At 35.8% G+C, this 12756-nt stretch overlaps 1 protein-coding gene across 1 annotated transcript; it reads left to right on the top strand.

Moving 5' to 3' along the window:
• The first annotated feature begins 7323 nt into the window (after window positions 1–7323).
• Window positions 7324–12054, top strand: LOC143735289 (uncharacterized). Its single transcript, XM_077225420.1, has 5 exons — window positions 7324–7509; window positions 7683–8012; window positions 8548–8880; window positions 9271–9372; window positions 10509–12054. The coding sequence occupies exons 1-4, from the start codon at window positions 7458–7460 to the stop codon at window positions 9369–9371; spliced, it is 816 nt and encodes a 271-aa protein (XP_077081535.1). The 5' UTR covers window positions 7324–7457; the 3' UTR covers window position 9372; window positions 10509–12054.
• Window positions 12055–12756: the final 702 nt, after the last annotated feature.

Here is a 12756-nt window from a genome sequence, read left to right as displayed (position 1 = left end):
TTTCATTCTATGGAACTGTATATTTAAACATGTAACTTATTAAACAACCTTGCCTGTTTAATGCTTTGAGAATCTTTCCTTTTACACTGATAATGTTGAAAGCTAAAGTGATTGTATCTTTCGTTATCTAAGCGTTCAAGTTAAATCATGTTTTCCTATCAGAAAGACTTTTACCTTTAAAAGAATAAAGGTAATTTATTTTCTGTTTAGGGGTAAATGAAGTTCGAAATACGCCAGCAGTGATTACTATAATCGAACACCTGACGCTGCTCACACTGCTGAGAGCGACGGTTAGATATGATTAGATAATATGTAAATATGTGCTGTACTCTTTTCTCTCTATAACAAAATAAACACAACAAAATTGAGAAAACATCAAGCATTTTTAATCAAGCATAAGAAAACAACATTTATTTGAATTTCTGGACTCTGTGCTATTTGTGAAACACTACAGCGCTAATACAGAGCAACAACATATCAGACACCAGAATAACAACTAAAAACAGATGATCAAACAATGTCATAGAAAGATCAAAAGCAAAACAGAGATTCTGGCAGAAACCAAAGTAGATGCAGTATTTGATCATCAATTTTAAGCGACATTTTCATACACAACCTCTTTCTTTGATTTCTGCAAGGAAACAAAAACACAATCAGGAACCTGCTGATGCAAAGTGAATATGAATTGCAGACCTATTAAAGTGTCTATAAAATAATTTCTTTGCTAATAATGGCAAGGATATAGAGCAGGGGTGCAAAACCAAATTCCTGGTGGGCCACAGCCTTGCAGAGTTCAGTTCCAGCTCTGCTCCAACACACACATACGCTGTGTCCAAATCAGGCCCGTCTCCACAGGGGGCGAGGGTAGGCATGACACCACAGGGGGCGAGGGTAGGCATGACCCACCCAATCAGGAGTTTGGCCCACGCTGACCCCCACCAAAAAAGGACTGATTGCAAAATTGGTGTGATGTTCAATTCAGCTCCAGATTTGAAGGGAGATCCTGGTTTTGCTGCTTGATATCAAAATCACGCTTGCTATATGTTACTGTAGAAAGCAGGATTGTAAACTGTATTGTAGTACTGTATAGTATTGTAAAGCGGTATTTCTTTCAAGTAACCGCACGCTGTTTTCATTGCACATACAAGTCACCACTACTGAACTGAGTTCTTTGTGTCTTATCGCAAGTAAAAGGATGAATACACACGAAATTACTTTGTGTAAAATGCCCGTTTTGACTTGTATCCAAGTACATAATCTTAACTGATATAAAATAAAAAGTCTTAATGAATGTAAATAGTCGGGAGAATATCTGAAATGTGTCAGATCAGTGCATTTTTCCTTAAAGTGACAGTAGCTTATTACACATGCTGCTGACCTTGACTGAATAACTTCTATAGCTTTAATAAGGATTGATATATTTAATACATATAGTATGTTGCACCTGAATACTGTTAAACATGTCTGATGTGATTTCATTTGTTCTGTTGTATTTTTTTTGTGCTATTTTGTATATGTATGTTTTTGTTTATTAACTTATTTAGTGTGGCTAGTAAACATTTTGGAAGGGTAAGTAGGCCTATAAACGCTTTAGCATTGAGCTCTGTGTTCATATAGAGTCCCTAAAGACCTGCGGCTTTTGTTATAAAATAAAGTTTCAACATTTGTTACAGGCAAAAAAAAAAAATGTTAAAACCCCGGCCTACCAGGAATGTCACTTGGTCCACCTTACACCTCAAAGCTGGAGCCAGGCTTGGTCCACCATGGTCCATTTCTGCATATAATAAAGAGTATAAAGTATATATATATATATATATATATATATATATATATATATTATATTATAGTATAGATTAGCTGGATCAGGTGTGTTTATTAGGCTGTGGCCCAGAAACTGAGTTTGGCCCCCCTGATAAAGAGTCGATCTGTATTTTCTATCAGACGTTCTGAACCTGACGCTGTATCTGCATCAGATGGATACATGTTTGCAGACCCATACTTTGTGGATTTGATAATACCAACCTAATCTAATCTAATCTGATAATAATCAGTGTGTGACGAATCAGACATGTGAGGCAGATCCATTTGCAACAATTTAATAAGCAGTCTCAAGCAAACATAAAGCGTTTCAGTAGAAAGATAACACAGGGCAGATATGCTTGTGGGCCGGACTGGAGCCCGGGGCAGTGGCCAAAACTCAGGGTCAGAGACAGGCTTGGCTCGGCACGGGCAGCAGACAACAGGAAAACCGGGAACGGGCGAGGTTCAGGACTGTGGCGAGAATCAGAGTCCAGGTACAGGCAACGGTCGTTTGGCAGGCTGCAGACAGTCAGAGAGGTTAGTAACAGGCTAGGTTCAGTAACACAGATAATCAGAGAACTAGAGAGCGCTCGGACATGAAACACGGGGTGAAACAATACTTCGCACAGGGTGCAGAGTTAATGAGGCAGATATAGCTTAGGGACCAGAGTTCATACAGAACAGGTGTAATGCATTCAGAGCATAACGATCCCTACTAAGCTGAAGTATGAGACACTTAGTACTCAGGAGAGAGAGCACAGGACTGAGAGTGCAGGGAATCACCAGGGCTAGACGCGTAACAGTGAGGCACAAGGCATAGTGTTGTAGTCTGGTCAATTTAACAAGATCCTTTTTTTCTTTGATTCTCGTTGTGAAATATAGCTCAACACTTCAACATCACATCGATTAAATTCAAATTGTATGAAATCGAAACTTAAGTCGAGTTTAAAAAAATAATAATTTAAGTGCACTTTCAGATGATGAAATCGATGACACCAACATCAAGTAGTCAGACAGCTCATTTGTAATGGACATTGTGTTTTCGGACTGCTTTTACATTTTTATTTGTGTAAATGAATGTATAGGTTTGCAAAATAGAAATATTGTATGTTAGTGTTTAGTTGTTATGTTTGTTAGTTGCAAACATTACAGGTGAAACTCGAAAAATTAGAATATCGTGCAAAAGTTAGAATTTTGATGATTATGGCTCACAGCTTATGAAAACCCCAAAATCAAAATCTCAGAAAATTAGAATATTAATTGAAATCAATAAAAAAAAAAGATTTTAAATACAGAAATGTCAGCCCTCTGAAAAGTATAATCATGCTTATTTATATAGTTATATATACTAAAAATATTACTTTCACCTTTTATTTGAATTACTGAAATACATGAACTGTTGCACGATATTCTAATTTTTCGAGTTTCACCTGTACATACACATGAGCCTCCCTTACTGGAGGAAATCATAACCAAGACTGATCACCCACAGACACAAGTTTGTTCACTGTTCAGTCTGATGAAGATTGTAAACAAAACTTCAATCAGCAAGTTTTAATCAGACTGACTGCAGCACAGTCATAAATGATCTTACCGTTTTTGGTGTTGTTGGTTAACACAATGCTGAATCGGTTCTGTCTTCCTCCTGGGTCTGGACTTTATAATTATCATAGACATGCATTAATTGCTTGCTCTCCTGGCCTGTTTTTCTACCTTTCTCGCAGATCCAGAAGATCACGAATACAGCAACAATCATCAGAGATCCAGCAGAGATCAACACTATCAGAGACACTGAGACTGGAGGAACTGAAGGAGAGGAAAAGAGAGACAGTCATTAATGTAAGTGAATACATCAGTCTGATCTACAACAGAAGACAGAGATCAGCTCAGTAAATACACACATATATCATCAGTGCTGTGGTACCTGCACATGTGTGACAGAGTGTGTTGATGTCCAGATGTGTGGTCTGGTTGCTGATGGGATTGTTCAGCACACAGCTGTAGGTGTTTTTATCCTGATATTCCACCTCCAGAGGTAGAGAGAGACTGATGCTGAGATCACTGATGCTGGACAATACACTCATTCCTGCGTACCAGGAGAGAGTCACATCACACACATTACTCACTGAACACACCAATGAACAATTTGAAGATGATGATGATGAATAGTCTCTACTGATGACTGGAACAGGCAGATGAGCTGCAAAATATAAGAGAATATGGATAATTCTAAACAACAATCTTATTTTTAGTGTAACATGTTGACGGTCAGTGTTTCTGTCATCTCAAACTATAAAATTATTAAATCAAGCTCAATCTGCGGTATTTGTGGCATAATGTTAATTACAACAAAAATAATTTCTTTTTGTCACTACTTTTTATTTTTTTAAAGCAGGGGTTGGAACGACATGAGGGTGAGTAATTGAAGGTGCTCTAAGCAATGTCGGGTGACGTCACTTCTTGTTCACGTTTAAAGTATTGTCAAACAAAACGGAGGCTAGCTAGACCCTCCCTTCTCCTCATCTGCACACTAACCCCCCAAACCCCGCCCCCAAATCCTTCTTGTCGGTTATTGGCTGGAACAGTTTGTTATGTTTGGTGGTGCGGGTTAGCCCAGTTTGTTTTTGTTGCCGTTTGTGTAGCCTGGGGTGTCTGCAGATACCGCGTTTTTTTACAGTGTGTTCAGGGGACAGGCAGCTAGCGGATAGTGAGGAGATGTTTACTGTATGTGACAAAAAATGTTTTAGCCTAAAAAAACGCGTGACATCGCTTAGAGCGCCTTTAATGACTCTGAATGACATATTTTTCATTTTTGGGTGAACTAATGACACAAGAATATGTGGACAGGACAAATTAGCCTTTTACTCACCATAGACAGAAACTCTGAATGTTTTTGTTGTCAGTATATTTCCACTTATCTTTACTTCATAATCTCCAGTATGTTCAGTTGTGGTGTTTGTGATGGTCAGAGATCCAGTTTGATCATCCAGCTTCAGTCTGTCTCTGAATCTCCCATCAGGAACATCATCATATGTGGAGAAGATTAGGTTATTTTTTTTAATTTTAGCTATGAGAGAGTTGTTAGCTCCAAATGTCCACAGTATATCTTCATCTTCATGTATTTCAGTAACATCAGTGTTTAGAGTAACAGAATCTCCCTCCATCACCGACACTGACTTCACTTCATCAAAACCAAACACACCTGATGAAGAAACAGATTTTACACAGATTACGGCCTGATGGTTTACAAAGCCTGAAATCAGATGACGTTTTTAAATGTGAATTTAAAAAAAAAAAAGTACAACAGCAGCAAAGACACAAAAGAAAATGAAAGGTGAGATACATGATCAGACAGATGTGTGTGAACTAATAATTCCATTTTTATGGTGTTTTTAAAAGTCATCTGGCATAGAGCAAAATTAAAGACACTACAAAGTCAGTTACAACATATTGATATTTTTAAAACCTTGTGTATATGTGAACATATATCACTACATAAAACACGTTTCTTGCGCATTTTGATTAATTAATTTTATATTACTTTTGTTGTTTGTCATGGTTACCATTTTTAGAGATGACTGGGGATATTTAAAAACACATTTAAATTATGAAGATTTGAAAGTGGCTCAATGGAGGATTTGCTCTCTAAGCTTCCACTTGTTGTAATTACTATGATAATGTCCATTATTTTCAATGATTTAACATCTGTGAAGAATGCTACTGTTATTAAGTTAAAAATTTATATTTAAAACTTACCAATCAGACGGCAGCAGCACAAACAGAACAAAACAAACACGTGAAACATTTTCTTCAGCTGTTCAGTGAAACGCTTGATCTAGTTACACAATCCGCTGATAACCATCAATATATTAATCTTGCATGCATATGAATCCTCCCACGACAGCGCTTGACCCTCCGAGTTCACACACACTCACTGAAAGTATGTTATGATTTTATATATAACATTTACATCATCTTCTGTCTCTTAAGACTTAAACTATTCCCAACAGTGGAAAACATTCTTCATGTTATCATTTATTTTTCAAACGTCCTTACTGTGTTAAATCCGTAAAATTAGAGTGGATTATTATATGAATCTTACTAAATGTCATGTTTAGAGAGCCTATTGTAAAGCTGTTTTTTTTAAATTAGGTTAATAATTAAATTATCAATTATTGTTTATGGGAGGTAAAAAACTAACAAAATAGATAAAACAATCTGCCATCTCACATTGCCAGTCTTATCAATGTGAGACTTAAAGCTCAACTGAGTCAAACTGAAACCTGCTGCAATCTGATTTCTACAGAAACATGGTTTTATCTTTTGATTGGACAGCTATCTTGGCTATTCAGTGCATGTGTTTAGTGTGTAAGCAAAGAGTTTCTTCCTGTCCTGCTGTTCATGAAACTTACAGTTGATACCCTCAAAGAACAGCTTTACAGTCGAATAATGTTTCAAAGACATTAGATATGCTCATTGCAGTGTGTGTAGTTACACCATCTACTAGCAGGTGCTAATGCGATAAAAATAATTAAAGGTGCTCTAAGCGATATCACACGTTTTTTAAGCCAAAACATATTTAGTCACATACAGCAAACATCTCCTCACTATCCGCTAGCTGCCTGTCCCCTGAACACACTGTAAAAAAACACGGTCTCTGCGGACACCCCAGGCTACATAAACGGCAACAAAAACAAACTGGGCTTACCCGCACCACCAAACATAACAAACTGTTCCGCTAATAACCGACCAGAAGGATTTGGGGGTGGGTTTGGGGGGTTAGTGTGTGGATGAGGAGGAGGGAGGGTCAAGCTAGCCTCTATTTTGTTTGACAATACTTTAAACGTCACCCAACATCGCTTAGAGCACCTTTAAAGAGGAGTGTATTCTGAGCTCTGTCTGGTTAAAGGTCTTTAGGTCAGACTCAAGTTCTCAATTACACTGAATAATATAACTTTGTTTGAAAGGCAGTATTAACATTTTACATTCATGAAATCTAAAGTTACAGAACTCTCTCTGTGAAAGGTTAATGTTTAAATTCATCCAGAATGTAATTATCTTTCTTGCAGCTTCAAAACTTGCATCATGTGTTTGATGGTTTTCTGAAATTCTCAATATGTTATTGTCACAGTGTCTGGTTGGTGTTCCCTTGTTGACCACTAGAGGTCTCTTCCCCTTACCGTCACCACCTCATCATGAACTGCATTTCCCATAATCATTTGTCTGTTCTCATCGCTGATCATTGCACACAGATGTTCCCACTCACATTGTATGTACCTGTCTGTTTATACCCTGTCTGTTTCTGTGATTGTTTGTTTAGTTAACTTTGTTTATTAAAATAAAATAATAATGTAGTGTTCAAAACTCTTTACCCGACAATAGTCTACAAATTCTTCAAAATAATAAAATCCACGCTTCGAATAAGCAATTTGTTTCTACTAATTCAATAAAGTTACTCGATGTTTTACAAGAACACGACGAAAAGCCTGCCTGCGTGTTAGAAAACGTCACACCCCCTTCTCCTCGTCATCGCGCGCTCCTTCTGAGTTTAGTTATTACTTTCATTTTAAACAACTCTGTCTCCAATAAAGCAGAAGAACAGAACCCTTTTATGGATCGGAATTTGCGGTCCTTTTTCCGAGTGAAAAGTGGTGAAAATGAAGCTTTTCATTCATTTGTCCTCAATGATCATGTTTTTTCTCGACCATGGTAAGACTTTTATTCGTTACGGGTCAACGATAAAAACGATTTATGGTCAATATTCGTTACGAAATATGAACATACTTGGTTGCATGAGTGAACACACGTAGCTATAGGGAAAGGGGCATTGTTGAAATCACAACACTTTTATATGTTTTTGTTTGACTTATTTACTTCTCCAGGTGTTTTCGGTGTTGGATCAGATAAAGTGTCAGTGATGAAGGGAGATTCTGTCACTTTATACACTGGTGTTGAAACAAAACAACAAGAAGATATTAAATGGTATTTTAATGACACTCGCATCGCTCAAATCAGTGGAGATCTCAGTAAGATCTGTACAGATGTTCAGTGTAATGAAGGCACTGAGAGATTCAGAGACAGACTGAAGCTGGATCATCAGACTGGATCTCTGAACATCACAAACACCAGAAACACAGACTCTGGAGAATATAAAGTACTGATCATCAGCAGCAGCAGGAACAGTGAAAAGATCTTCAGTGTTACTGTTCACGGTGAGTCATTAATGTTTAGCCTATTAGTTTAGTTTATATATAAACTAAACTGTTGTATATATGTGCTTAAATCACATTGTTAATATGTTTATTAATATGTTAATAATGTTATTTTTTTATTACCTGTATATTAATTCACATACAGATAATCTCTTTACAAACTTGCTATTTAATGGCAGTTTATAGAATTAACTCAGTTTACATAATTAAAAAGTTTTTTTTGATTTAAAACAAAATAATTTCCATTTGCAAGTTAGTTTTAATTAGTTTAAATTAGTTTTAAGAGTATTTTTTGAAAGGAAGCTGCAGTTGAGCTCAGGTGACAGCGTCTAATCACGACATCTCTGATCTGCTGATTATTATCCATTTAAATGAGAATAAAAATATGCAAAAAGTGTTCATAAGCACAAACCAGGCATAAGGTAATTTTCAGGTCAATAGTTAAGAAGGGGCTTCACATTCATGTGCTGTTCTTTTGTTTTGTATATTTGTTTTCCTCAAAAAGATCCTCTGCATCTGTTGGTTTGTGTTTCAGGTTTTTCTGCTTTTGAACTGAATGAAGTGAATAAACAGGAGGGAGAATCTGTAACTTTAGATCATGGTGAAGTAAGAAAACCAAGTGATGTGATGACGTGGTATTTTAATGACATTCTCATCGCTGAAATCACTGGAGATCAGAGTAAGATGTGTACTGATGTTCAGTGTAATGAGAGATTCAGAGACAGACTGAAGCTGGATCATCAGACTGGATCTCTGACCATCACAAACACCAGAAACACAGACTCTGGAGAATATAAACTACAGATCATCATCAACAAAAGCAGCTTCGGCATCAGCAGAGTGAAGAGATTCAGTCTTACTGTCATTGGTGAGAATATAATTATCAATGCATTTCCATTGAAGAATTTAAAAACAGTTCAGTATTTTTAAATCAACTCAATAAATGTTGGGTAGTGGACTGTTTAAAAAAAAAACGCTTTGACCTAATTTGAACATGTTGACTAATGTAAATGTTAAAAAAAAAATACATCATATTAATTTTCAGTGAACAGTGTTTCCTGTTAAGTTCACAGTGCTGAGAAGCTGTTTTAGCTACTGTTGCTAAAAACAACAGATGATTGCAATTCATTTGTTAAATCAATATCATACAACTGAAAATCAATGTCAAATCAATTTCAGTCAAAGTTGTTAAGAACAGGATGTATTATCAGACAGCTGCTCTCTCGTAATGATGACTGTTTCTCTGCATCTGTTCCAGGTTCAGGTCTGTCTTCAGGAGCTGTAGCAGGAATATTTGTTGTTGTTCTGCTGATTTCTGCAGTTGTAAGTGCTGTGATTTACTATCGTCGCAAGAACTGAAGTAAGTATTACATACAGCTGATTTAACAACATGTATGAGATTTATGGTGCAAAAATCCTTTAAAAGAACAGTGATATGAATAAATGTTATATTATTAAATAATTACAATTATTTTTTAACCGTACAGTTGTAAAAGTTATGTTTTGTTTTCTTTGTTTTATCAATTTATTTGATTGATATCTTAACGTTGATTACTCTCCATGTGTATTTAAGCCCTCAGTTCTTTCAGTTCGTCACTGTTTTACCTGAGCTCCTTTCACACAGAGATTCCTGAAAATACATCCTGGTATCGTTAGATTTTGGTTCCTTCACACTGCCAGTGATTTTCTGGAATCTGTGCATGACACACATCCCGCAAAGACACGTGACATCAGGGTGTGCTGTGTTGGCCAGATTTTTTCATCCTTCCTTAATTCCTTGACGGACACAAACTTTTTCTTTGCTCCTACAAATCCTGTTCATGTGCAACGTGAATGTTGATCTGCATTTAAAAACCCCGGGGCACGTCCCGGGACTGATCCCAGCAATGTTACTGGTCCCCGTTCTGGGATCAGTCCCGGGATCAATCTTGGGACGTGTTTGTGTTCTCACAGAATGCATTCTCTAGCAATTCTATGGCTTTGTTGAATAAGTCTTTAATTACACAGTTCCTTGAATATAGCAATTAAAGACTTATTCTAGTAATTCTCCTGCATCGTGCAACCAAGGGTGTAATATAAATGTACACTGTCAATAGTTATCTCTTTTTTGTTCTTTATTTTATCTTATATTTTAACAGTATTAACTCTACAGAAGCAGATATTCACGAGCGAGGGAGTGTCAAAACGATCAAAAACACTAATAACTCTCTAATAAACTAAATAACAATTAATAGAAAAACAATGCAACTTCTTTCAGAGAGCAAGTGTCTTATTAGAAAACAGGAATACAACGGTTCAAGGATTTCAGATGCGATATTGAAATCATAATACTTCACTTTTTTTATTACTGTACTACAGAAGATGACAGTGCAGTTTAAGACAGTGTTAAATATTTACTAAAAGAAAACCTCTGTACAAACAACTGGAAAAAACACAATTCCAATTCTATTAATCCTCATTTCCTATAACCTTTTGTGAATCTGTGTTGTCTTGCAGCAGATTGAGGACAAGACAGACGATAAAACAATCATTGAAATGGACACTAAAGAGATTTAGAAAATGATGGATAGAGGAGGATCAGCTGAAACTCTTATCGATTCCAGTGGACGATCCCATCGGTGCCAATACCAGTCAGATTTCACCTATTACATACCAATTTAAATATCACATCAAAATCAGATTTCTTATATTTTTTTTTTCTTTTTTTTTTTGTGATTTAAGTGATAAACTGACTGTGTATTTTTACAAATACCTCAAGACGGGCATTATGACCACGATTTTCCTCCTCAACACAAGGACAGTGTCCACTACTGATACTGCAGGTGTTTTTACTGGTGTTGTTGCTGTTACTGGAGAAGTATTGTAGCAAAAGATTATAGTTTAAACACTAACACTAAACCTTACGGCATTCACCTTCATCAGAAAACATTGATTGACCAACTATGAAAAGCATGGATTTTTATATGTCCAGAAGCTGCTCTGGAAGCAAAACCTGAATTCATTGATTTATTTTAAAGTTGGTGAAACACTTTGCTGAGTGTATTTATTATATCCAGGGCCTGCACCTGACTTCATATACGACACAGGCTGTGTTAAACTTTGTTACTCTGGCCTTAAACCTGAGAAATACTTAATGTGACATTTGTCAGGAGGAATGTTACAGTAAAATGTACACACAAATGTGTGTACTTGATAAAACAATGCAATTAAATTATAGTAATTCTTCATACATTTAGTAAATATATTTTTATCTTCATCGTTGAAATGTACAAAAACGAGTCCGTCTTCTTACCTGAAGTTGAGAACAAATATCTGTGACATTTTATGAGGTGCTGATTCATTCTTTTATTTTATTTGTTGGCATGTTTGTAGATGAAGATTTGTTGTGTAATTTGTCTTTTTTTTCCATCTCGTGTCTCTTTGAGTTTTATAAATGAAGTATGTTCAGCTGTGATTGTTTTGAAACTCATGACATTATTGTATTTTGCTGCTGTGTTTGAGTGGTAGAATATTATCACTGTTTGATTAAGATGATTGTCTTCACTTTAATATTCTGTTTGTCCAGTCTAGCTTTCAGCTTTAGACTTGTGTTTTTCTTGGTTCTTTCGCTTGGCAGCAATCTTGTTCTCTTCTTCCTATTTTTGGATTTGTCTTTCAGCTGGTGCTCATCAATATGTGCCTCAATAGAGGTGTCTCATGATGTTTATGACATGGTACATATTTTAAGAAAAGTCATTCAAAGCTAATATATGCTAAAATATGTATTTTTAACCAAACATCAACAAAAACTGGACTTGAATGTTGTAGTTTTACAAACACTAAAGTTTGTTTTAATAAGCTGTTTTAGTAAGACAAATATTGTTTGAACTCTGGACAGAATATTTCCTTGAACTTTTTCAAGTTCACAAGGAAATGAATTTGAAAAATCTTTGAATGTTCATGATACATATGAATAACATGATTCATTCACGAAGGCTGGAATCTGTGTGTCTCTAAAATATTTTGTGTGTGTGTTATCAGAAATAACTAAGCTAATATTGAATCGAGTCGTTCATTATTTTAACACTGATGCACTAAACTTTTACCAACAGTTATTAGTGATAATTACCACAGTAAAACTAGTATCAGACACTCAGAAAAGAAATGAGAACATTTCTGAAAAACGTCTTACACTGTTTAAAGAAGATTCCACAGTAAATTATGATTTTATAGTTGGAACAATAATTGTAGTATCTGTGGGAAATGATTAGCATTGTCAATTGCTTTATGGTTTTTCACAAATAATGCATAGTTTTCTTTAACAAGTTATGAACACAGTGAATAACTCTAAAAGTGATGCTTGAAACACACACTACTGACAGCTCACAGACTTCCAGTAATTCCACATACTCATGCAGAACCTGTTCACCCAACAGATCAGACCACATTTTTGGTAAAGATGTGAATGCACTCTCTGAATTAGTTTTGAGGCCTTTTGAGGCTGAAACGACTGCACTACCGATACCAGGTGTTGCTGCTGGTACCATTGCCGACATTTGATAGAGACGGGTATATTTATGTTGTTTTAATATTGACATCATGCTGCTATCACATATTGTGTTTTAAATTGTATTCTCCGGATGCTAATGCTTACCTACAGCTTTTAATCCAAATTCTTAAACTTATTCTTACAGCACATTTTCCACGCTAATTAAACTTATATATATATATATATATATATATATATATATATATATATATAAAT

Source organism: Siphateles boraxobius, unplaced genomic scaffold (assembly GCF_051911475.1).
Source record: "Siphateles boraxobius isolate OS27281-9 unplaced genomic scaffold, OSU_SipBor_1 13, whole genome shotgun sequence".
NCBI lineage: Eukaryota > Metazoa > Chordata > Actinopteri > Cypriniformes > Leuciscidae > Siphateles > Siphateles boraxobius.
The sequence above is the reverse complement of the archived record's forward strand: the minus strand, read 5'-3'. Positions and strand labels throughout refer to the sequence as shown.